This window comes from Lampris incognitus, chromosome 5, assembly GCF_029633865.1.
Source record: "Lampris incognitus isolate fLamInc1 chromosome 5, fLamInc1.hap2, whole genome shotgun sequence".
NCBI lineage: Eukaryota > Metazoa > Chordata > Actinopteri > Lampriformes > Lampridae > Lampris > Lampris incognitus.
Window position 1 is genome coordinate 66,322,068 of NC_079215.1, and position 25,258 is coordinate 66,347,325.

General features: G+C 46.4%; 1 protein-coding gene across 2 annotated transcripts in view; it reads left to right on the top strand.

The window, feature by feature from the left end:
• Nucleotides 1-25,258, top strand: part of wdr17 (WD repeat domain 17) — a 54,231-nt gene that overhangs the window by 2,590 nt on the left and 26,383 nt on the right. For both annotated transcript variants that reach the window (XM_056280745.1, XM_056280746.1), the window contains exons 3-16: nucleotides 988-1,218; nucleotides 1,397-1,507; nucleotides 4,376-4,516; nucleotides 6,488-6,610; nucleotides 9,653-9,840; nucleotides 12,142-12,310; nucleotides 13,900-13,991; nucleotides 14,464-14,546; nucleotides 14,705-14,791; nucleotides 17,412-17,576; nucleotides 20,994-21,109; nucleotides 21,584-21,670; nucleotides 22,895-23,044; nucleotides 24,207-24,337. In XM_056280745.1, the coding sequence (XP_056136720.1) occupies nucleotides 988-1,218; nucleotides 1,397-1,507; nucleotides 4,376-4,516; nucleotides 6,488-6,610; nucleotides 9,653-9,840; nucleotides 12,142-12,310; nucleotides 13,900-13,991; nucleotides 14,464-14,546; nucleotides 14,705-14,791; nucleotides 17,412-17,576; nucleotides 20,994-21,109; nucleotides 21,584-21,670; nucleotides 22,895-23,044; nucleotides 24,207-24,337 (1,874 nt within the window). The remainder of the gene's footprint in view (nucleotides 1-987; nucleotides 1,219-1,396; nucleotides 1,508-4,375; nucleotides 4,517-6,487; nucleotides 6,611-9,652; nucleotides 9,841-12,141; nucleotides 12,311-13,899; nucleotides 13,992-14,463; nucleotides 14,547-14,704; nucleotides 14,792-17,411; nucleotides 17,577-20,993; nucleotides 21,110-21,583; nucleotides 21,671-22,894; nucleotides 23,045-24,206; nucleotides 24,338-25,258) is intronic.

Consider the following 25,258-nt stretch of genomic DNA (forward strand, 5'->3'; position numbering starts at 1 on the left):
CGATTTCCAGCTTCATACTCATCACTCTGTCTGACACTCTCTTCACCTCCAGCACACTCTGGACTTACTCTTCCTTCAGAAATACCCCTACCCCATTTCTCCTCCTATCTGCACCGTGGTAGGAGAGTTTGAACCCTCCTCCGGTGCTCCTGGCCTTACTCCCCTTCCACCTGGTCTCTTGCACACACACTATGCCTACCTTTCTCCTCTCCATCATATCAGCCAGCTCTCTCCCTTTACCAGTCATAGTGCCAACATTCAAAGTTCCACCTCCACACTCCTACCCTTCCTCCTCTCCCACTGCCTCTGGACATGCCTTCTCCCTCTCCTTCTCCTTCACCCAACAGTAGCATAGTTTGTGTAACCCAGACCTTTATGATCCGCATATTTGATTTAGCAAAGGTTTTACGCCGGATGCCCTCCCTGACGCACCCCTCCTCATTTACCCGGGCTTGGGACCGGCACTAGGAATGCCCTGGTATGTGCATCCTCAGTGGCTGGGTTAAGGTTAGGCTACTGCTACGTTCACCAAAATCGTACATGAAGCTTGTTTTTTCAGCGAGCCACTATGTTGAGAGAAAAGCACACACTAGCTGTGGTGTCGGAGGAGCACAACCTCGCACTCCCTTTAGCTCCATTACGCTGACCTGCTCTGCATGCTAGTCCCGCCCCTTAACCAATCATAAGTTTGGAAACAGGATCCCTCTCTATGCTGACCAATCTGAGGCAGATAACAATAAACACTCTTAAGATAAGCAAGGTAGTCTGGAACCCCTTGTGTTGAGGGTTATACATTTCAACCAAACTACGAAAAGGTCAAAATCTTAAATCTGTCCCCCTGTGTGTAGATGGGCTTGTCGCCTTTTCAAGATATACCCTTTCCACTCATGTGTTATAAGTTTATAATCAGGCTTTAGCAAGTAAAGGTAGGCTGTCTTGAGTTTTCTCCCAAGTACATCATAGGAGTAACTCCTTCTCTTCTTGCAGGCATCCCTGCATCGATCAGCTGGTGCCTGAGCTCGGCGGATGGTGTGACTTTTGTCTCCCATCGAGGGCCCCTCTATATCTGGGTCTACGGGGGCCCCGACCCAGGAGTGACGGTGCACAAAGAAGCCCATTCCTTCCTCTCTGATATTTGTCTCTTCAGATGGCATCCCTCCAAAAAGGGGAAATTTGTGTTTGGTCACACGGATGGAAGTTTGTCCATTTTCCAGCCAGGTATGGACAGACTGGCAGACCTTTGAATCAAGCTTGGTAGTTGGGTGGGTGAGAAACCCGGCAGAGAAACACAGATACAAATACACCAAGAGACCACAAGTGTCCTGTTTACTTTACAGGCACAAACACACAATCGCACACACACACATTGAGTAATTCCTCTCATTTTTTTGTCCAGGGTATAAGAGTCAAAAGCATGTGCTGCGTCCAGAGTCTTTAGAAGGGACAGATGAAGAAGACCCTGTCACAGCTCTGGAGTGGGACCCTCTTTCAACCGACTATTTACTGGGTACGAAGCAACATTAATGTTATAATGCTTGACAAGGTGAGACTTTTGTTCAGTTGGGTGGCACGGTGGCCCAGTGGTTAGCGCTGTCGCCTCACAGCAAGAAGGTCCTGGGTTGGAACCCCGGGGTAGTCCAACCTTGGGGGTCCTTCCAGATCGTCCTCTGTGTGGAGTTTGCATGTTCTCCCCGTGTCTGCGGTGGGGATTCTCCAGGTGCTCCGGTTTCCCCCGCTGTAAGAAGGTCCTGGGTTGGAACCCCGGAGTAGTCCAACCTTGGGGGTCCTTCCAGATCGTCCTCTGTGTGGAGTTTGCATGTTCTCCCCGTGTCTGCGGTGGGGATTCTCCAGGTGCTCCGGTTTCCCCCGCTGTAAGAAGGTCCTGGGTTGGAACCCCGGAGTAGTCCAACCTTGGGGGTCCTTCCAGATCGTCCTCTGTGTGGAGTTTGCATGTTCTCTCCGGTCTGCGGTGGGGATTCTCAAGGTGCTCCGGTTTCCCCCGCTGTCAGAAAGACATGCATGTTAGGGTTAATACTCCTGTCTGTGCCCCTGACCGAGGCAGTCGGGGAGGAGCTGGAGTTGGTCCCCGGGTGTTGCACGGCGGCTGCCCACTGCTCCTAGCTACACAGCTAGGATGGGTTAACCGCAGAGCTGAATTTCCTCAGGAGGGATTAATAAAGTATATCAAAATGAAACTCACCTGGAGTTGAAGAGCAACTTTTTGTTCATTTATTGGGTGTTAGCGTAAAATGTCAGACATCATTAGCAATTACTGAAGGATTACAAGAAGAAGAAGAGCGCGATAACTTGTGGAAGGAGGCAGCTCAGTGGGTTTCACGGTTAACACTGTCACCTTACTGCAAGAGGGTCCTGGGTTCAATTCCAGTCTGTCTGTCTGTGTGGACTTTGCATGTTCTCTCTGTGCTCGTGTGGGTTTCCTCCCAACAATCCAAAGGCATGCATGTTAAGCCAGCCTCCTACAGACTGTGTGAGTTTAGCAGTCCTATAAGTTTACTGCAAGCCACACTGTGTGATATGGATCTGATAAACTTGGGTACGACATCAAGTGTGATGTGTATATAGACTGTACGATAGCATCTACTGAATCGCAGGCTATGATGCAAGTAAATAAAAACATCATCAGCATACATGCTGGTAGAGCAACATGACGCCAAGCAGGAATCGAGTTCTTTCAATAGTCGCCGCAGCTCACTTGGCTCATTTTGTTGCTCGTTTTGTGGGTCATTTAGCTCGTTTTGTTGAATCCCTGGCATTTGGGTCACAGATGCCAACTTTGTTTGTTTGTGTTTAGCATCAGCAAAGATTCTGCATCATGTTGATCAGTGCGTCATTTCGTGCTGCATTTCTATTGGTTGGTTAGTAGACATAGGTCGTAGCAGCAGTCACATTGTGAGATGGTCGTCCTACATTTCTGACACCGTCAGACTTTTGTCCCAGCTTATCTTCGGTCGCAAGACTGTAATAACAGCCGTCTTTGAACCTGTCTCACAGTGAATCTGTCTCACAGTGGGACGTAGGACCACCGTTTTGGAGCCACGACCAAAGATGTCGCCACGTTTAGTCATCTGAGACGGCCCACATCACACAGTCTGTAGGGGCCATTAGGTGACTTGGAGTATCCAAATTGCCCATAGGGGTGAATGGTGTGTAAATAACTGTGCATTGTGTGATGGACTGGCGTCTCCCTGCCTTCCACCCAATGCAAGCTGGGGTAGACCTTATGACCCTGAGTTGGATTAAGTGGGTACAGATGATGAATGGTTGGATGGACTTGTAGAGATGGGTCAGAGTTTAGCACCACTGACAGATCAGGTAACAAACACGTCTACTGGTATTTGTGGTCTTTAGTTTCTCAGGAGTTCAGTCTTTCATCCAGGGAATCGTGCACAAAGTAAGGTATTCATTCAGTCATTTGTGCAGGATGACTGATTATTCCATGGATTAGTCTAAAACATAAGAATTCAGGGCGTCGGTGTAGCAGTCTATTCCGTTGCCTACCAACACGGGGATCGCTGGTTCGAATCCCCATGTTACCTTTGGCTTGGTCGGGCGTCCCTACAGACACAATTGGCCATGTCTGCAGGGTGGGAAGCCGGATGTGGGTATGTGTCCTGGTCGCTGCACCACTCTGGTCGGTCGGGGCGCCTGTTCAGGGCGGAGGGGGAACTGGAGGGAATAGTGTGACCCTCCCACGTGCTACGTCCCCCTGGTGAAACTCCCCACTGTCAGGTGAAAAGAAGCGGCTGGTGACTCCACATGTATGGGAGGTGGCATGTGGTAGTCTGCAGCCGTCCCTGGATCGGCAGAGGGGGTGGAGCAGAGACCGGGACGGCTCGGAAGAGTGGGGTAATTGGCCAAGTGCAATTGGGGAGAAAAATGGGGGGGGGGGACCGTGAGAATCCAAAGAAGAGCTGAAGATGGCTGTAAATATGCGCTGCATTTGCAGCTTGGAAGCAGAAGGATGCATCAGCTGCACGTTCTTTAAGGACAACGCCTCAGTAGAAAGACACAGAGAGGGGGATGGTGTATGGCCTGGCTTTCCATTAGGTGGGTTTCCAGGTGGTGCTACACATTGGTGGTGGTTGAGGTGAGTTTCCTCCCTTCAGTGTGAAGTGCTTTGGGTGTCTAGATAAAGCACTATAGAAATGTAATCCATTATTATTATTATTATGAGAGGAATTAGTAAGAAAAATAAAGCCATGTCTGTGTGAAGGCATGTCTTAATAGTTTAGTGTGCATGTTGAATAGGCGTCGTCCAGTAAGGAAGGACTCAAATGTGGGGACAGTCATGTCCGTCCTTTATAATGGGAAACTCTTCTTTCCTCCCCTCCCCTCCCCTCCCTCTCTTTCGTAGTGTCTAACCTCCATAATGGCATCAGGCTGGTGGACAGTGAGGCGCTGGCCTGTATCACCACCTTCTCTCTCCCCTCGGCTGCTGCGTCTGTCCAGTGTCTCGCCTGGGTCCCATCTGCACCGGGCATGTTCATCACTGGAGGTGAGGAAGAGTGTGTGTCTGTGTGTGTGTGTGTGTGTGTGTGTCACAGCTGTAACTCTGATATTGTCCAGTATCTCTCTGCATTGTGTGGCTGGAGGTCCCATTTGGTCTTGCTGATGTTCATTACTGATGGCAAGAGCTGGAAGCAGTCTCTCACATCTGTCCGTGTTTGCTTGTGTCCCTGTGATGTGTATTTGTACTGATCCGGGTTGCCTTTATTGCAGAGCATGGGGGCGGCACGGTGGCGCAGTGGTTAGCGCTGTCGCCTCACAGCGAGAAGGTCCTGGGTTCGAACCCCAGGGCTGTCCAATCTTGGGGGGGGGTCGGTCGTTCTGTGTGTGTGGTTTTTGCATGTCTGGGGATATCGTTGAGTCCTTGCAGTGAGTGGGTTTGAGAGTCAACCCAAAACGTGCAGTTGGAACAGTATTTAGTGTTGCTCTTGATCTGCGGTTGGGGGTAAAGGTGCTTTGGAATTATCTTAAGTTAAAATCTAAAAGGATGTGAGGTAGTTTTCGAGGCTAGCTGGCTCTTACATGTGTATTATACCAGCCCACCTGGACTGGTATAATAGTCACCTGTTCTAATCTTTATCAAATGTTAAATATTGCAGCAGTTTGTTCCTTTTTTTTCTTTTCACGACCACAGGAAATAAGGAGCTATTTATTTAACATTTACCATCCGGTCCTTGTATAACCAAAGTGAGAGCTGTGTCCGCATTCTCAGCACAAAGTCAAACACGTTTCGGTGGGTGTTGGACTCCGCCAAGGTTGTCCCTTGTCTCCCATTCTGTTTGTGATATTCATGGACAGGATCTCAAGGTACAGCCAAGGTGAGGAGTGTGTCCATTGTGGGAACCTCAGAGTTGCATCTCTGCTCTTCGCAGATGATGTGGTTTTGTTGGCTTCATCAGAACGTGACCTCCAGCGCCCACTGGGGCAGTTTGCAGCTGAGTGTGAAATGGCCGGGAGGAGAGTCAGCACCTCCAAGTCTGAGGTCATGGTTCTCTACCGGGAAATGGTGGATTGCTCCCTCCGGGTTGGGGATGAGTTGTTGCTTCAAGTGAAGGAGTTCAAGTATCTCGGGGTCTTGTTCACGAGTGAGGGTAGGATGGAGCGGGAGATTGACAGGCGGATTGGTACAGCATCAGCAGTAATGTGGACGTTGTACCGGACCGTTGTGGTGAAGAGGGAGCTGAGCCGGAAGACAAAGCTCTCAGTTTACCAGTCAGTCTTTGTTCCAACCCTCACCTATGGTCATGAGCTTTGGGTAGTGACTGAAAGGGTGAGATCACGGATACAAGCGGCTGAAATGAGTTTCCTCCGTAGGGTGTCTGGGCTCAGCCTTACAGAGAGGGTGAGGAGCTCGGACATCCAGAGGGAGCTCGGAGTAGAGCCGCTGCTCCTTCGTGTCGAAAGGAGCCAGTTGAGGTGGTTTGAGCATCTGATTAGGATGCCTCCTGGGCGCCTTCCTTTGGAGGTTTACCGGGCACGTCCAACTGGGAGGAGACCCCGGGGTAGACCCAGAACTCGCTGGAGGGACTACATGTCCAGTCTGGCCTGGGAACGCCTTGGGATCCCCCAGGAGGAGCTGGAGGACGTTGCTGGGGAGAGGGACGTCTGGAGTGCCCTACTAAGCTTGCTGCCACCGCGACCCGACCCTGGAGAAGCGGCTGAAGATGAATGAATGAATGAATGAATGAATTATTTAACATTTACTCAGCAACTAGCCAGAAGATCAGCTACCAATCCACATAAGTATCTGAGATAGTGACTCACTGTCAATCTGACGGACTGGCTGTCTTCTTATGTGACTGACTCATCTCTTAATGTTGACTTACTGTTTCTTTCTTTAAATTCCAAGGTTTTTCTACTGGGAATATGGCGTTCCTGGCATTCCTCTCCAAACCAAAAACAGGTTGTGTTTTTCCGTTAGCGAAAACATAATTTATCCTTGTCCCTCCGTCTTTCCCAGACTCCCAGGTCGGAGTCATGAGAATATGGAACGTCTCGCGCTCCACCCCTCTTGACAACTTTAAGCTGAAGAAGACTGGATTCCACGCTCTGCATGTGCTCAACTCGCCTCCTGCCAAGAAGGGTAACACAAACAATACAAGCTTTTAAAACCAACAAGGGTAACAAAGTGCATGCTCTTAAATCAAAGAGAGAGAACTTCTCACATTTTCCACCCCCACCAAAAAGTGCTCCATAATTAGGAGGTAAGACCCACGATGTGAGACATTATTTGCTCTTTTGACCCCCACAAAACTGTTTTTTTTCTCTTCAGCTATTACTAATACCACTTTTTAGGCCATTCGCAGCAAACATTTTCACTAAAACATGCACACAACTTCATTTACACTGTAGCACGAGAGCAGCAACCTCACAACCAACTTAAAGAACTAATATTAATATCGTGTTTCACTTGTTCCAGGTTATTCGTGTGTTACTTGATGTTGTGTTGTTACTTGGTTTGCTTGAATCGATAATTAGCTTAGATTAGATATTCATTTGGATTATGTAACCTTAAATATTTCTGGCGCTGCTTTTGCTTCTGCCCTCTGATCCACTTTCCAAATGACGGTTAAAAGTCACTTTTTGATAATTCATACACAGAGCGATTAAAAGTGCTCAAAGGCCAAGGCTTCCACTGACAGTTAATACTGAACATTATCTTCCACAAGCGATGTCCATCATGTATATCTGAGCAAAAGTCATGAGAAATGTCTTTGAAAAGTCCCGGTGATTTCCTAAAAGAGTCCGAACCCTATGTTGGGTCTAACAGCACAACAGAACAGGCTGGTACGAGACCTCCCAACAGATAGTACAACATCAATAAGTAAAATTCAGCTTCAACCAGGTCAAAGAAGGTGGAATCAGTTCATCTGGATACAACGTTTATTGACCTCTATGTTGCGTCACTCAAATTAAATGACATCTTCAGTCTAGACTGAAGATGAACTGATTCAGCCTTCCTTTATTGTCTTACCTGGATAACTGAGAATTCATCAAGACAGGTTCAACTGGGGTTTATTGCTTGTCGGTGGGGGTGGTGCTTACACAACAGCACGACTGACTCTCATTAATTTTGAATTTAGCTTAAACAACACTCACCTTACCACCACTTACATTAGGTTTAAGTGGAAATCTCGAGATTTCCACTCTGTTAGATTACTGTCTTTTGCCAGTTGACTGTCTTTGATGATTCTCTCTGGTTGGTCCACCAGAGACAGACACTACTACTACTACTGCTACTACTACTACTACTACTACTACTACTACTACTTTCGCCTGATCCTGTTATCGGTCACCACAGCGGATCATCCATTTCCATCTCTTCCTGTCCTCTGCATCTTCCTCTATCACGCCAACCACCTGCATGTCCTCCCTCAGCACATCCATAAACCTCCTCTTTGGCCTTCCTCTTCTCCTCTTCCCTGGCAGCTCCATATTCAGCATCCTTCTCCCAATATACCCAGCATCTCTCCTCCACACATGTCCAAACCATCTCCATCTTGTCTCTCTTGCTTTGTCTCCAAACCGTCCAGCCTGAGCTGTCCCTCTAATATACTCGTTCCTAATCCTGTCCTTCTTCATCACTCCCAATGAAAATCTTATCATCTTCATCTCTGCCACCTCCAGCTCCTCCTCCTGTCTTTTCATCAGTGCCACTGTCTCCAAACCATATAACATAGCTGGTCTCACTACCATCTTGTAAACCTTCCCTTTAACTCTTGCTGGTACCCTTCTGTCACACATCACTCCTGACACTCTTCTCCACCCACTCCACCCTGCCTGCACTCTCTTCTTCACCTCTCTTCTGCACTTCCCGTTAGTTTGGGCAGTTGACCCCAAGTATTTAAACTCATATGTCTTTGTCGCCTCCACTCCTTGCATCCTCACCATTCCACTGTCCTCCCTCTCATTCACGCAAATGTATTCTGTCTTGCTCCTGCTGACTTTCATTCCTCTTCTCTCCAGTGCATACCTCCACCTCTCCAGGCTCTCCTCAACCTGCTCCCTACTCCCACTACAGATCACAATGTCATCCGTGAACATCATAGTCCAATGAAACTCCACTCTCAGCTCGTCCATCACCATCACCATAGCAAACAAGAAAGGGCTCAGAGCCGATCTTTGATGTAATCCCACCTCCGCCTTGAACCCATCTGTCATTCCAACCACACCCCTCACCACTGTCACACTGCCCTCATACGTATCCTGCACCATTCCTACATACTTATCTACCACTCCCGACTTCCTCATACAATACCGCACCTCCTCTCTTGGCATCCTGTCATGTGCTTTGTCTAAATCCACAAAGACATAATCAGAATCAGAATACTTTATTCATTCCTGAGAGGAACTTGTAACTACTTCTGACCTTCATCCATGAAACCATACTGCTGCTCGCTGATCATCACCTCTCCTCTTAACCTAGCCTCTATTACTCTTTCCCATATCTTCATGCTGTGGCTGATCAACTTGATGCCTCTGTAGTTGCTACAGTTCTGCACATCACCCCTGTTCTTGAAAATCAGTACCAATATGCCTCTTCTCCACTCCTCGAGAATCCTCTCACTTTCCAAGATTCGGTTAAACAATCTATTTGAAACTCCACTGCCATCTCTCCTAAACATCTCCCTGCCTCCACAGGAATGTCCACCAGAGAGAGGAAATGCTGCCTTATGCTCTCTGGTGGGCCAATCACTGCTCACTAGCTAAATAAATGTCCAATTCTATCTTGTGTTAACATGTTGTCTTTGTTGCACCAAGTAAAGCTTCTGTCTGGTTGGTCCATGAGAGAGGAAGTTCTGCATATCTGCTCTGGTGACAAGGTTCATATATGTGGCCTTTTTTTGTGGAAAGTATAGTACACCTTCAGAAGCAAAGGCTTTAATGCATCAAGAGTTATAGCTGTATCATTGTTGCTTTACCAGGTGATAGATAATAACGAAATGGACATTCCTGTACATGAACTTTGTGATCTTCGATCTTCATGGTTGCAGCTCTGACCTCACATCATATTGTCTCCTAAGTTTAGCCGATATGGAAAAGCGTTCGTCTGTTTTTTTTTTTAATGTGGACAAACCATGAAATAATCTGACTAACGTGGTCTGGCTGCCATTTTTCTCCGTAGCTCTTCGTTTCTGTTCTCCCAGTAAAAGCCTGTATACCAGTTCCACGAGTGAGGCAGTTCCTCCCCCAACCCTGTCTCAAAACCAGTCCTTCTCTCTGCCTCCGGGTCACGCTGTCTGCTGCTTCATGGATGGAGGCGTTGGACTTTATGATATGGGGGCCAAAAAATGGGACTTCCTACGAGACCTGGTATGTTCCAGGATCACTTTGTTATGAAAAACCTGAAAAAGTCAGTCAGTTTGAACATATAATGTCGAGGCCCTGGAAAAATTGTGGTGAAATTATGTAGAACCTGATAATGTAATAAACCCCCGATAATGTAATAACCCTGATAATGTAATAACCCTGATAATGTAATAACCCTGATAATGTAATAAAAAAAGCACTTGAGGCCGTTGAAAATGCAAGAAAACCTGATAATGTAATAACTTCCTGATAATGTAATAAAATGATCCAACTGAGAAAAACGTGGAAGTAGCTTGGAGGTAGCTTTGAGGAAGAGTAGAGCATTCATGCACGTCCAACTTTGACCTGTCGGTAGCGCTAGACCTCTCGAGCTTGCGTTGCTTAAACTGTGTCACCACTTGAATCCATTTATGGGTGGTCTGCTGTTAAATTATTACAATATTGGGGAATTATTACATTATCAGGACCAGGGAAATGAAGGCTAGCCTGATAATGTAACAACGTCCCGTTAATGTAACACATTATTACATTATTGGTAAAAAGTTTATTACATTATTGGGACATGCACTTTATTACATTATCAGGAAGTTATTACATTATCAGGTTTTATTGCATTTTCAATGGCCTCAAGAGCAGATTTTTATTAGATTATCGGGGTTATTACATTATCAGGGTTATTACATTATCGGGGTTATTACATTATTGGGAATTTATTACATTATCAGGTTCTATAACATCTCCATTGTCTGTGTGTGTAAAGCCTCCTACAGACTGTGTGATGTGGGCCGTCTCAGGTGAAAGATGAATAAACGTGGCGACAACTTTGGTCGTGGCTCCAAAACGGTGGCCCCACGTCCCGCTGTGAGACGGGTTCAAACACGGCCGTTATGACGGTCTTGCGACCGATTATAGCCTGGGACAAACGTCTGACAGGGTCAGAAATGTAGGACGACCATCTCACAGTGTGCCTACTGCTACGACCTACGTCACCCAACCAACCAATAGAAATGCAGCAGGAAATGACGCACCGATCAACGCCACGCACAATCTTTGCTGGTGCTAAACACAAACAAACACACTGTTGGCATCTGTGACCCCAAACGCGATGGATTCAACAAAACGAACCAAAACCAGCAACAAAATGAGCAAAACGAGCTGTGGCGACTATTGAAAGGGCTCGATTCCTGCTGGGCGTCATCTTGCTCTACCGGCGGCCTAGATTGATGACGCGCATTGATGCGACGCGCACCCTGATGACGTGTTTAGTCACTTGCGTCGTGTCCTGCGATTCAGTAGGCGTTGTCGTACAGTCTACATCCATATCTGTAGTCTGTAGGAGGCTTAAGACTGCCTAAGTATGCTAACATGTGCCTCAGCTAGCTAGCTAGCTAGCTAAAATGCCTAAAAAGTAGTTTGTATTGGTTATGAAAATTAAGCTAACAGTCATGGAAAAGTCATTGAAAAGCGTTAGTGGAAGAAATGTATGAACGCTGTATGTTGTGATACTCTAACATTAATAAAACATATTATTGTTCACTGTTGAGCATATTAGGGTAACTAGAAGAACCCTGCTACAATGTAGCAGTTTGGTTCTCCACCCGTCTAAATCTCCCTCCTCTTCATCCTGCCAGCTAACCGCCTTCCCCCTGCCCCTAAACCCCCCCCCCCACTCCAGCTCCCTCCCCCCTCAGAATCATCTGAAATGCAGAGAAAATGTGTTTTTAGCCATTTTTAGAAAATTTATATTTTGCATAATTATGCATAATTATTATAATTATTTTAATTTTCTGCTATTTTTCTGGTCCTCTCTGGAACAATACCTACCACCTCCAAAAGAAAATGAGGATCATAAGTGCATTTTTGCAAAAATGCATATATTTTGCATAATGCCAAAACATTTATAAGCCCCAGAAATTTTTTTTCATATATAGGTGAAAAAATCAAAGCTGCTCAGAATCATCTGAAATGCCGAGAAAAGTGGTTTTTAGCCATTTTTAGAAAAATGCTGCATATTTTGCATAATTATGCATAATTATGCATAATTTTAATTTTCTGGGATTTTTCCCTTACTCTCTGAGACAATACCTACCACCTCCAAAAAGAATTAGGATCATAAGTGCTTTAGTTTTCTACACGATCTACACTAACACCACACACACACACACACATTACGAAAATATGGGAGTAGATGAGATGTGAAATATTACACGAGTGTCCATACATGGGTCTTCGTTCAAGCCTTGTACTGTTTATTGGAGATTATAATAATAATCTGAATATTACTCTTTTTCTGGACCATTTCAGGGTCACGTAGAGACCATCTTTGACTGCAAGTTCAAGCCGGATGATCCGAGCCTGCTAGCTACAGCGAGCTTTGACGGCACCATTAAAGTCTGGGACACCAACACACTCACAGCTGTCTACACCTCCCCTGGAAACGAAGGAGTCATCTACTCCCTGTCCTGGGCTCCTGGTTGGTAAACACACACACACACACACACACACACACACACAGAGGCCTAACAGACATAGTAGGGCAACATCAGTGACTACACAGATATGGTACCCGGGTTAATAATAAATGTCAGACCATCACTAACATAACTACTGACGTGAATGTGTGAACTAAACATCATGTCTCACCTATGTGTCCACATTTTCCTGCATCGTTTTCATGTTTTAATGACTAAGAAAAGCAATTTTTTAGCAATGTGGGTCTTTTGTCCCCCCAGAGTGTTCCTCCATCATACATACCTGTTATGACGTCATTTTACTGACCAGCTTCCTTCAGTAGATGTTGGACATGGGCCACGCCTGGACTTTACAGTGGTGTCTTATGGGACAACTGCACAGGAGTCTTTAAACAACAACCCCTCCTCGTGTCTCAGCCAGACTGTGTCCATGACTCCTCCATCATCTAGGACTTCTCTGTGGTGCTGGCCGCCTAGTTTATGGATGTTACTATACTGCCTACGGTAAGTACAGGCTGCTACTTCCTGCAGGCTGAACCAGGAAGTAGATCAGCAACATCCTCCACCATTGACCATATTGGACATCTCACGTCATAACTTTTAACTTTACGTGGTTTAGATAGTTGGGTTAAATTGGACGTCATGCCTGACACTGTTCAGTTGTCCCATAAGACACCACTGTAAAGCTGAGTCCAGCAGTGGTCCACGTCCAACATCTACTGAATGAAGCTGGTGAGTAAAATGGCATCATCACTGATATGTATGATGGAAGAAACTATGAAAATAAGAGCCAGGTTGTAAAAAAAACAGAATTATCCTCTAATTCCTTTCCGATGTGGTTTTCTTTCTTAGATATGTTTGTGGTGTCTGTATATGTAAATATTCCCCATCCTGCACATTTAACTCTGTTTTAGAATTCCATAGAGGTCTACAGAGGGCTATACACTAACAGCTGTTCAATTTATTTTAGGAGTAAAAAGTAGTAAAGAAATCTTGAGTATTGGGTGTTCGGGTGGCGTAGCAGTCTATTCCGTTGGCTATCAACACGGGGATCGCCGGTTCGAATCCCTGTGTTACCTCCGGCTTGGTCGGACGTCCCTACAGGCACAATTGGTCGTGTCAGCCGGTGGGAAGCCGGATGTGGGTGTGTGTCCTGGTCGCCTAACTAGCGCCTCCTCTGGTCAGTCGGGGCACCTGTTCGGGGGGGACTGGGGGGAATAGCGTGATCCTCCCACATGCTACGTCCTCCTGGCGAAACTCCTCACTGTCAGGTGAAAAGAAGCGGCCGGTGACTCCACATGTATCGGAAGAGGCCTGTGGTAGTCTGCAGCCCTCCCCGGATCAGCAGAGGGGGTGGAGCAACGACAGCGACGGCTTGGAAGAGTGGGGTGATTGGCCGGGTACGGTTGGGGAGAAAAGGGGGGCGGGGATAGACATGTGATCCTGTCAGCAATGAGGAACATCTTTATATTACAATTTATTCTGTTAATTTGTTTGTGTTAATCACCTCTTCTGTGTGTGTGTGTGTGTGTGTGTGTGTGTGTGTGTGTGTGTGTGTGTGTGTGTGTGTGTGTGTGTGTACACTGTGAAGGAGACCTGAACTGCATTGCAGGGGCCACATCTCGGAATGGAGCTTTCATCTGGGACGTCAAGAAGGGAAAGATGATCACGCGCTTCAATGAGGTCAGCTGTTCTTATCTGATGTCTTCTTTAGTTGTGTTGTGTTGTGTTGTGTAGGCTGTAGTGGTGAAGACAACAACAATTACCGACAAAGCGGTAGTGTTCATTTCTCGAAAAAGGTCAGCATAGCTAAAGAAAGAACAGGTGTGTCTACGAGATATAGTACATCAATGTGGTAACATGTCTCTGATTGTGGCTATGTGTCTCATCTGTGTGCTGGACAATGGTCGGTCATTTGGCAGTGAATCCAACCCGACGACAAACATGTGGCATCATTATATGGAAATATCTTATCATCACGTTGATAGTCCCATTTTTGATTATGTCAATAATAATCAAACTTAGCAAAACTTAGATGGTCGCTATGGACATCCCTATCTCGCCTCATGTTTCTCTCTTTCCCCACAACCAGCATGGCATGATATCCACAAGGACTGTAGAATTTCAATTTCCTCTGTTTCTGTGTTTGTTTCAGCATGGTAAGAATGGTATCTTCTGCATATCATGGAGCCATAAGGACTCTAAGAGGATTGCAACCTGTGGTGGAGATGGATTCTGGTCAGTGCCAAACAACCGACCGCCTTCACATGGACATGTAGCCAACTGTCAGTTGTTGCGTCGGGAGAGGAAAATGCTATATTTGTCCATAAACCATTTGTTATATGTCAGACGTGGCTAAGCTTGTTGTATGTGTGTTTGTATTGCTTTGACAACAGCATCATCCGGAGCATTGATGGTAAAATCTTTCACAAGTACAAACATCCTGCTGCTGTATTTGGCTGTGACTGGAGCCAGAACAACAAGTAAGATCTGTCTGTCTGTGTGTCTTTGTCTGTCTGTCTATATGTGTCTGTCTATCTGTGTGTGTCTGTCTGTCTGTGTGTGTGTCTGTCTTGTCTATCTGTCTGTCTATGTGTCTGTCTTGTCTATCTGTCTGTCTATGTGTCTGTCTTGTCTATCTGTCTGTCTGTCTGTCTGTTTATCTGTCTGTCTGTGTCTGTCTATCTGTGTGTGTCTGTCTGTCTGTGTGTGTGTCTGTCTTGTCTATCTGTCTGTCTATGTGTCTGTCTTGTCTATCTGTCTGTCTATGTGTCTGTCTTGTCTATCTGTCTGTCTGTCTGTCTGTTTATCTGTCTGTCTGTGTCTGTCTATCTGTGTGTGTGTGTCTGTCTGTGTGTGTGTCTGTGTGTCTGTGTCAGTCTATGCGTCTGTGTGTCTGTCTGTGTCCATCTTTTCAGTGTATGTCTACACTGTTGGTGGTATCATCTGCCTTCCTCCAGATGTTTTCTTTGTCAGGAATCGTGCTGTATATGAGTTAACAGCTGTTTCAGTAACAAACATTTTGATACTTCCAGGTTTTCACTCTTAAAGTGCTCATCTGTGTCAGTCTCCGTCTGCCCCATAGACAGTATCAACATGCAGTAATTGCTTCATACTGAAAAAAGAGCCTGTAGGAGCCCCTGTTCCCTACAAAACAGGATAAATTATTCAAGTCATGGTTTCACTGTGTCACTAGTGGCATCCCATGGCGATACTGGTCCATGGTTACTCGATGAGATCATACTTCCTGCAGATGTTTCAGCAGCACATTCATGTGGGAACCACATGAATGAATGTGACTGGGTACCGGGGCAGTTGCTACAAGCCATCCGGTCCTTGTAGTATACCCAAAGTGAGAGCCGTGTCCGCATTCTTGGCAGAAAGTCAAACACATTCTTGGTGGGTGTGGGACTCCGCCAAGGTTGTCCCTTGTCTCCAATTCTGTTTGTGATATTCATGGACAGGATCTCAAGGTGCAGCCAAGGTGAGGAGTGTGTCCGTTTTGGGAACCTCAGAATTGCATCTCTGCTCTTTGCAGATGATGTGGTTTTGTTGGCTCCATCAGAACGTGACCTCCAGCACACTGGGGCGGTTTACAGCTGAGTGTGAAATGGCCGGGATTAGAGTCAGCACCTCCAAGTCTGAGACCATGGTTCTCTACCGGAAAATGGTGGATTGCTCCCTCCGGGTTGGGGATGAATTGTTGCTTCAGGCGAAGGAGTTCAAGTATCTCGGGGTCTTGTTCACGAGTGAGGGTAGGATGGAGCGGGAGATTGACAGGCGGATTGGTGCAGCATCAGCAGTAATGTGGACGTTGTACCGGACCGTTGTGGTGAAGAGGGAGCTGAGCCGGAAGGCAAAGCTCTCAATTTACCAGCAATCTTCGTTCCAACCCTCACCTATAGTCATGAGCTTTGGGTAGTGACCGAAAGGGTGAGATCGTGGATACAAGCGGCTGAAATGAGTTTCCTCTGTAGGGTGTCTGGGCTCAGCCTTAGAGATAGGGTGAGGAGCTCGGACATCTGGAGGGAGCTCGGAGTAGAGCCACTGCTCCTTCACATCGAAAGGAGCCAGTTGAGGTGGTTCGGGCATCTGATTAGGATGCTTCCTGGGTGCCTTCCTTTGGAGGTTTACTGGGCACGTCCAACTGGGAGGAGACCCCGGGGTAGACCCAGAACTCGTTGGAGGGACTACATGTCCAATCTGGCTTGGGAACACCTTGGGATCCTCCAGGATTAGCTGGAGGGCGTTGCTGGGGAGAGGAACGTCTGGAGTTGCCCTACTTAGCTTACTGCCACCGTGACCCGACCCCGGAGAAGCTGCTGAAGATGAATGAATAAATGAATGAATGAACGAACGAACGAATGAATGAATGGACGGATGAATGAATGAATTGATGAATGGGTGGATGAATGGATGGATGAATGAATGAACATTCATGTGGTCAACATCTTTCTCTGGCTAATCTGGACTGCGACTGTCCCGGTAAAAGAAATCTGCAGGAAGCAGGTGTTTTGGTTATCTGGTAACTGTGTGGGGTTTTGAAGCAAACAAGAATGATTTTAATTCCCTGGACGTATCCTGGGACCTTGCATGTTTCATTAAATGGAGGTAAAGATACACCTAATTGGCTGGTGGGACCAATGCTGGACCTCTCCACCTGCCAATCAATGTCTAGTCCCCTCCCACACACAATTGCATTAAAAGTTAAAGATGCAACTTTTCAATAATGAAATGAATGAATCAAAATGAAAGCCACTTTATTTTGTCATCGTCATTGTCTCCAAAAATCAGATGGTGCAAACTCAACCTTATAATGTAGCTTTCCCTTGACATTTTTATTTCTCCCCCTCACGCTGTGTTTCCCAAATTACTGTGTTGGAGGGTTTTCTCTGTTATCATGTCATATCTTTAAAGAGTATGTCAGCACCTACCATGTACATTCATCTTGTTTTGTCTCGGTCTGTCCAGTAATAGTCACCTTCCACAATCATTTAGCAGCATTATGTGATTAAAAAAATCCATAATTACATATGAATACTCAAAGATTTATGAAAGAGAGGGGAGTTTTTTTTAACCTCTGTCATCCTTCTCTTGCTTTAGGGACATGATAGCTACTGGCTGTGAGGATAAAAACGTTCGTGTTTATTACCTGGCCACCAGCTCCGACCAGCCACTTAAGGTCTTCACAGGACACCAGGCCAAAGTGTTCCACGTCCGGTGGTCTCCACTGAGAGAGGGAATACTGTGTTCCGGATCAGACGACGGGTGAGATACTCTGTGCCTGTGTGTGTGTGTGTGTACATGTGTTAGTGTGTGCGTGCGTGTGTATGCGTCTCCTGGATTGCCACCTTGCTGTGGTGGAGAAGCTTGCATGTACCAATGATTCCAAGAGCTATGCTGTCCGGAGCTTGGCTCCTGGTAGGGTCACCCAAGATGGATAGGTCAAGAGGGAGGTTCCAGAAGAGGTGCGATCCAACAAAGACCTCAACGGTGGAACTGGAAGAAGATGTCTCCAGGTCACAACGACAGTGAAGGCGGGTGAAGGCTGCAATAGAGGGTGATCCCGTCTTGGTTCTCCATGCCATTGGACTCTGGCCATCCCGTGCCAAGGACTTTGTGGTGGCTGCAGGCGAATCAGCCACTCCACGGAAAAAGCTGTCATGCACAGGCGTCCTCCCACAAAGATCAACCCTTAAACATCCAGGGTCAAAGCTCTGTGGTGATCAGGAAGAGGTGATGGGGGGCAGGACAGGGAAGTCTGGCAGCTCTTAGCCACAACCTGGCACATAGGCAGTGGTTGTGTGATCAGTCACTAAGCCCTGGGACCGAGGCAGAGGGGCTTCTGGGTTGCTGCACCCACGACTGAGCAACCCTATTTAGGATCTGCTCTGCTCACCCCAGTTGGGGAGGGAGCTAGAAAAGGTGCCCTAAACATAGTCTACCTCATACCTCCTGTCTGGACCACCACATCCAGAGGGATCACCACCATGCAATCAGAAACAGAAACACATATATTTTGGAGCCTGGAACATACGAACCCTCATGGACAATCAGTCCAGCATCAACCTGAGCGGCGTACTGCCATCATCAACCAAGAGCTGAGAAGATTCCAGATTGATAGTGCCACTCTCTGAAACCTGATTGTCCAACCAAGGGCAGCTGAAAGAGGAGAAGGGTGGTTACACTTTTTTTCTGGAGAGGAAAAGCAGCTGTTGAGCTCAGAATGTGGGCTTTGCCATCAAAAACAGCCTCACTTGCCACCTTGCTGAGCTTCCTTTAGGCATCAATGAACGCCTGATGACAATACGACTAGCGCTTGTAAATAACCAAAGCATCACTGTCATCAGTGCATACGCTCCAACACATAAAGCACAAGATGAAGTAAAGGAGACCTTCTATGCCGACTTTGACAATGTTCTCACCAAAGTCCCCAAGGAGGATAAGCTAGTCCTGCTTGGAGATTTCAATGCCGGAGTAGGAGGAAATTACAACTTATGGAGAGGCATAATTGGCAAAGGAGTTGGAAACACAAACTCCAATGGCATCCTGCTTTTAACAACATGCTCCAAACATGGGCTTGTCATCACCAAAAGAAGAAATTTAAAACGACCTGGATGCACCCTCGTTCTAGCATTTGGCACTTAGTTGACTATATCAGCGGTGGCTAACCATGTGCCATGGAGACCCATGAGTATGCAGTTTTTCATTCCAACCCGACTCCACATCAAGTGATTTCACTGATACAGTCTTCCTCTTTGGTTGAAGGGCTGTTAATCAGTGAAATCACCTGGTGTGGAGTCCGGCTGGAATGAAAACTTGCATACACATGGCTCTCCATGGCACATGGTTAGCCACCCCTGGACTATATTATTGTCCATCAAAGTGACCAACACGAGGTACTATTCACCAGAGTGATGATCAGTGCATATGACTGCTGGACTGACCACCGTCTTATCCACTTACTATTCCTCTGAGATCACCGTCTTATCCACTCCGTCTTATCCACCGTCTTGTCCATCCAACTTTACCACAAAAGAAGGTTGCAGAAAAAGTAGAGCCGCCCAATGCTCAACCTCGAAAGACTTACTGATACCTCCTCTCGTCAACATTTCCAGGCCATGCTCAGTCCATCAATGCCCAAGCAGTAGCCGGATGATATTGAAAGCCGCTGGGATATGCTCAGGACTGCAGTCACTGGCATCTGTAAAAACCACTCTTGGACATAAAATAAAGGACCACCAAGACTGGTTTGATGAGAATGACCTGGAAATCCAACGGTTAATCAACATCAAGAGGCAAGCTTTTACCATCTGGCAGAATGACATCATGTACCAAATCAAATGAGCTGCCCATGCAAGAGCAAAGTCAGCCGCCCAAAGCTGGGTCAGGGAATTGAAGAACCAGTGGTGGACGAAGAAGGCCCTTGAAATCCAGCACCTTGCAAATGCTGGGGATACCAGAGGCTTCTTCAATGCTACTAAACCCATGTACAGTCCCAGCCACTGCCGTCTAACCCCCCTTCACTCCAAAGATGGTTTCTTACTGCTAACAGACAACGAGTCAATCAAAGCACATTTGAAAGAGCACTACCAGGACCTTTTAAACTGGGACTCTAGCCCTGAGATGGATGCCCTCCAACAGCTCCCTCAACAACCCAAAGGGGAGGACATGGCAGCAGCACCTGGTATAAGAGAAGTCCAGGATGCCATCAGGAAGATGAAAATCAACAAGGCTACTGGTCCTGATGGAATATCAGCAGAAGTACTGAGGGCAGGTGGACCTACACTCCTCGTGCCTTGCTACTGAAAATATGGGAGAAAAGAGGAAATCCCTGTGCTACTTAGGGACACACTCATTGTCTATCTTTAAGAAAGGGGACAAAGCTGAGTGCAGAAACTACTGTGGCGTTTCCTTGCTTTCCACCACAGGGAAAGTCCTGGGTAGGGTCTTGGCCAACAGTCGCCTCCCAATATCACAGGACATTCTGCCATAATCTCAGACCTGTTTTTGTCCTAACAGAGGCACCATGGACATGATTTTTACTGCTCGACAACTCCAAGAAAAAGCCCAGGAACAAAGTCAACCATTGTACATGGCCTTCTTAACCAAAGCTTTTGATTCCATAAATCGCCAAGCCCTCTGGCTAGTTCTGTCAAAAATAGGCTGCTCCCACAGTCCAAAGACATGTAGGTCAGGTGAATTGGTCATACTAAATTGTCCTTAGGTGTGAATGTGTTGCCCCGGCAGCCTGTCCAGGGTGTCTCCCCGCCTGTTGCCCAATGACTGCTGGGATAGGCTCCAGCTTGCCCGCGGCCCTGCATAAAATAACCGGTTTGGATAATGGGTGGATGGATGTTGCAGCAGTAAAGCCATGACGAGAGTGCAAGAGTTTGGTTTAGTAACAGGAACATATTAGTGAACACAGTGAGATTAACAAATAATAATCAAGCAATGAGGTAGAAATGCTGTCTTGAGGATTATGCAAAAAAATAGTCCAAAAGCTCCAGTTTCATTCTCATATTCACGTTTTCAATCTTTCCAGTTTGCAAGAGCAGGTGTATCCTTTTCTGAGGAGATTTAAAAACATTTATCGCCTTTCATAATTTCATATGCAGAAATGTAATGGGATATTGCAACATCCTGTAGTTTGATCTGACTGTCTCCTGTGCTGTCTGCCTGCAGTACTGTTCGTATATGGGACTATACCCAGGATGCTTGTATCAATGTGCTGAGTGGTCATACCGCCCCTGTCAGAGGATTACTGTGGAACACAGAGATTCCTTATCTGCTCACCTCAGGTACTGTTGCTAGAGAAACACCAATGCTAACGCCTGGGGTGGTCCACATTAAGTCTTACAACACTGCACATGTTTTTATTTAATTTGTATATATTCATATGTGTAGACTTATCTATGTGATAGTCATTGTGTTTGAGAGGGATGCAAAGTGAAGGCAAGTAGAAAAATACACAAAACAAGTTGAGGGCCTGTCGAAATAATTTTAACATCAATTTTAACGAGAACACTTGTTGCAAAGAAAAACGGGATTATTGTGTTACAAGTCCATTTGCATAAATGATCCAGTTGTGTGGAGAAATGCAGTGGTGTATATTGCACTAGATTGTATTTTAACATGTCGTACTAGTATATAGTATTACGGTTCTTGGTGTGTAACATATGGTATACATGTGTAGACTGCAGGCTAGTGGGACTGTTCTATACTATCAAAGTGATATAATTTGTTTTAATGCATGACACTGTAATATTTTACAGGTTCGTGGGATTATACAATCAGAGTGTGGGATACAAGGGATGGGACGTGTCTCGATACTGTCTATGACCACGGAGCTGACGTCTATGGTAAGACAGCATTGTAAGAAGGGCAGGCCTCCTCGTCCACAGTACTTTCAGTACAGCTGCAAAATCATGTGCTTTCTGGCCCCTGATGTGTATTGCACGGGAGCCTCGCCGTCACAAATCTTAAATGGTTTGTAACAGCTGTGGATGATTTCCATTTGATGTCCGCTATCAAATCTAGTTAAACTCAGAGAACTTACTAGTAATCAGGAATCAGGAGATGCTGTTTGCCCCCAGTCTGCAGCAGTGCAACACACAGGCAAAAACACATCCAAAAACTACAACAACACACATATCCAAACTAACACACATAGCCAAGCTAAACTAAAAAAAATCACTGTCCAAGGGAACGAACGCCAGCCATGCAGACTGGCGGGACTGCCGGTCTGCATGGGTTAGCTTAGCCTGTCCCACTTCCACGCCCTGTCAGACCGTCCTCTGTGTTTCCTCCTCGGGCGCAACTCCAGGCAGGGGCAGTGGTCCCCGGGCCCGCTGGAAGAAGCAGACCAAGCTCTCCCAGCCAGACACCCTTGATACACCTCCCCGCACTCCACACGACGACACCAAAAACACCACAATCAACGCCAGGTGAGGCCGCCGCCAGACCGCCCTCGGTGTTATCGGAACTGCCGGTCTGCATGGGCTAGCGGTTAGCTTAGCCTGCCCCGCTCCCGCATCCTGTCAGACCGCCCTCGGTGTTACCTCCTCGGGCACAGCTCCAGGCAGGGCCGTGGTCCCTGGGCCCACAGGACACAGCAGACCAAGCTCTCCCAGCCGATCCAGCACCAGCTCTCCCAGCCATCCAACGAAGACAAACCTTCGACACAGACGTGGACAAAGACACTGCGTAGACAGTACTGGGTGAGGCCGCCCAAAATGTGAATTCGTGCTGCCATTTTCCCACACCGGTACCGGATGACGCCGCTGCAAACCAGACTTCGTGCCGCCAGCTTCCGCGGATAATAACGCCGCTGACGATGAGGTGCCTCATGCCTGGTTGCCCATGTGAAGATGCGTTGTTGGTGCGAAGGTGGTGAATAAACAGCAGTGGCTGACGGAGACTTTCAGGATGATATTATTACCAACGAGCCTACTCAGCGGGCCACTCTCCTGCCCTGTCGTGATGATATTCCTGTTATTATCATGTATAAAGATGATAGTGTCATTGTCCTCACCCAACCTGTGTAGCTGACAAAAGGTGTTTTATAACACACGCTCTCTTTCAAGGTTTAACGTGTCACCCCAGTTGTCCGTTCACCATGGCCAGCTGCAGCAGAGACAGCACAGTCCGGCTGTGGTCTCTGACGCCGTTCATCTCTCCTCTGCTGCTCAACATCCTGACTGACCAGCCCTGGGAGAAGATCATAGGGAACACGGGTACGGCTGGGTTTAGGAAACATGCTCCGCTTTGGTTTTTGTCTTTTTGAATCTCTTTCCTTCTCTTTCTGTTTCGTTTCAATCGGCTCTTCGCTTTGCAGCTGAATTCTGCCCCTTCTATTCTATTCCATCCTGTTCTACTATGTTCTATTCTATTCTATTTGATTCTATTCTATTCTCCTGTTCTATTCTATCCTGTTCTATTCTCCTGTTCGGTTCTAATCTATTCTCCTGTTCTATTCTATTCTCTCCTGTTCTATTCTACTCTATCCTATTCTGTTCTCCTGTTCTGTTCTAATCTATTCTCCTGTTCTATTCTACTCTATTCTATTCTCATGTTCTATTCTATTCTATTCTCCTGTTCTATTCTATCCTGTCTATTATGTTCTCTTATATTCTCCTATTCTATTATGTTCTATTCTATTCTCATGTTCTATTCTATTCTATTCTCCTGTTCTATTCTATTCTATTATGTTCTATTCTGTTCTCCTGTTCTATTCTATTCTCCCGTTCTATTCTACTCTATTCTATCCTATCTTATTCTATTATGTTCTATTCTATTCTCCTGATCTATTCTACTCTATTCTATTCTCCTGGTCTATTCTATTCTCATGTTCTATTCTATTCTCCTGTTCTATTCTACTCTATTCTATGATATCTTATTCTATTATGTTCTATTCTATTCTCCTGATCTATTCTATTCTCCTGTTCTATTCTATTCTATCCTGTCCTATTATGTTCTATTCTATTCTCCTGATCTATTCTACTCTATTCTATCCTCATGTTCTATTCTATTCTCCTGTTCTATTCTATTCTCCCATTCTATTCTACTCTATTCTATTATATCTTATTCTATTATGTTCTATTCTATTCTCCTGATCTATTCTACTCTATTCTACTCTCTGTTCTATTCTACTCTACTCTATCCTCATGTTCTATTCTATTCTCCTGTTCTATTCTATTCTCCCATTCTATTCTACTCTATTCTATTATATCTTATTCTATTATGTTCTATTCTATTCTCCCGTTCTATTCTACTCTATTCTATTCTATCCTAGTCTATTATGTTCTGTTCTATTCTCCTGATCTATTCTACTGTATTCTATTCTCCTGTTCTATTCTCTTCTCTTCTCTTCAACCCTGTGTTGTCTCTCCCGCATAGACAGAGCTATGGTCCCTGGCTCGCCCCCGCTGCTTTGTGGTAAAGTGTCCAGAGACATCAAGCAGGAGCTGGACAAGCTGAGCTCAGACGTCAGGGTGAAGAAGCTGCGGTGGTTCTCAGAATGCTTCTCGGTAACACTCCACAATGTTTGTTCCTCGCTTGTGGCCTCGTCGTGATACCATGCTAAGCTTAATGTTTGCGTCAGTGTCCATCTGTTCATCCATCCATTCTCTATGCCTGCTTGGTCCAAGTCATGGTGTTAGAGGGGTGGGTGGACAAGGTCTGTTGGCTGGAGCCTTTCCCAGCATGCAACAGGCAGAAGGCAGGAATACATCCTGCATATACACATACAATCACATATACCCACCAATCACACCTAGCATGGGCATTTTTTTGGATCTCCCCCTTTTCCTCCCCAGTTGTACCTGGCCAATCACCCCGCTCTCTGAGCCGTCCCAGTCTCTGCTCCACCCCCTCTGCTGATCCGGGGAGGGCTGCAGACTACCACATGTCTCCTCCCATACATGTGGAGTCACCAGCCGCTTCTTTTCACCTGACAGTGAGGAGTTTCACCGGGGGACGTAGCACGTGGGAGGATCACGCTATTCCCCCCAGTTCCCCCTCCCCGCTGAACAGGCACCCCGACCGACCAGAGGAGGCGCTAGTGCAGCGACCAGGACACATACCCACATCCGGCTTCCCACCCACAGACACGGCCAATTGTGTCTGTAGGGACGCCCGACCAAGCCGGAAGTAACACGGGGATTTGAACCGGCGATCCCCGTGTTGGTAGGCAACGGAATAGACCGCTATGCTACCCGGACACCCAGCATGGGCAATTTTGAGACTCCGCGTCACCTAAAATGCTAGTTAGCACAGCAGCTCCTTGTTCTTATGAGACACGCTAATGTTCCATCTTTTCCAAAGTAGATAAAACTGGGTATGAAATAAGCAGCAAGCTATGGAACGTTTGTAGGACGTTATTCACATTTCCCCAGACAAATCTCAGGAAACCCTTTACTAGTGAACTGGCTGAGGGTGTCGGCATCCTT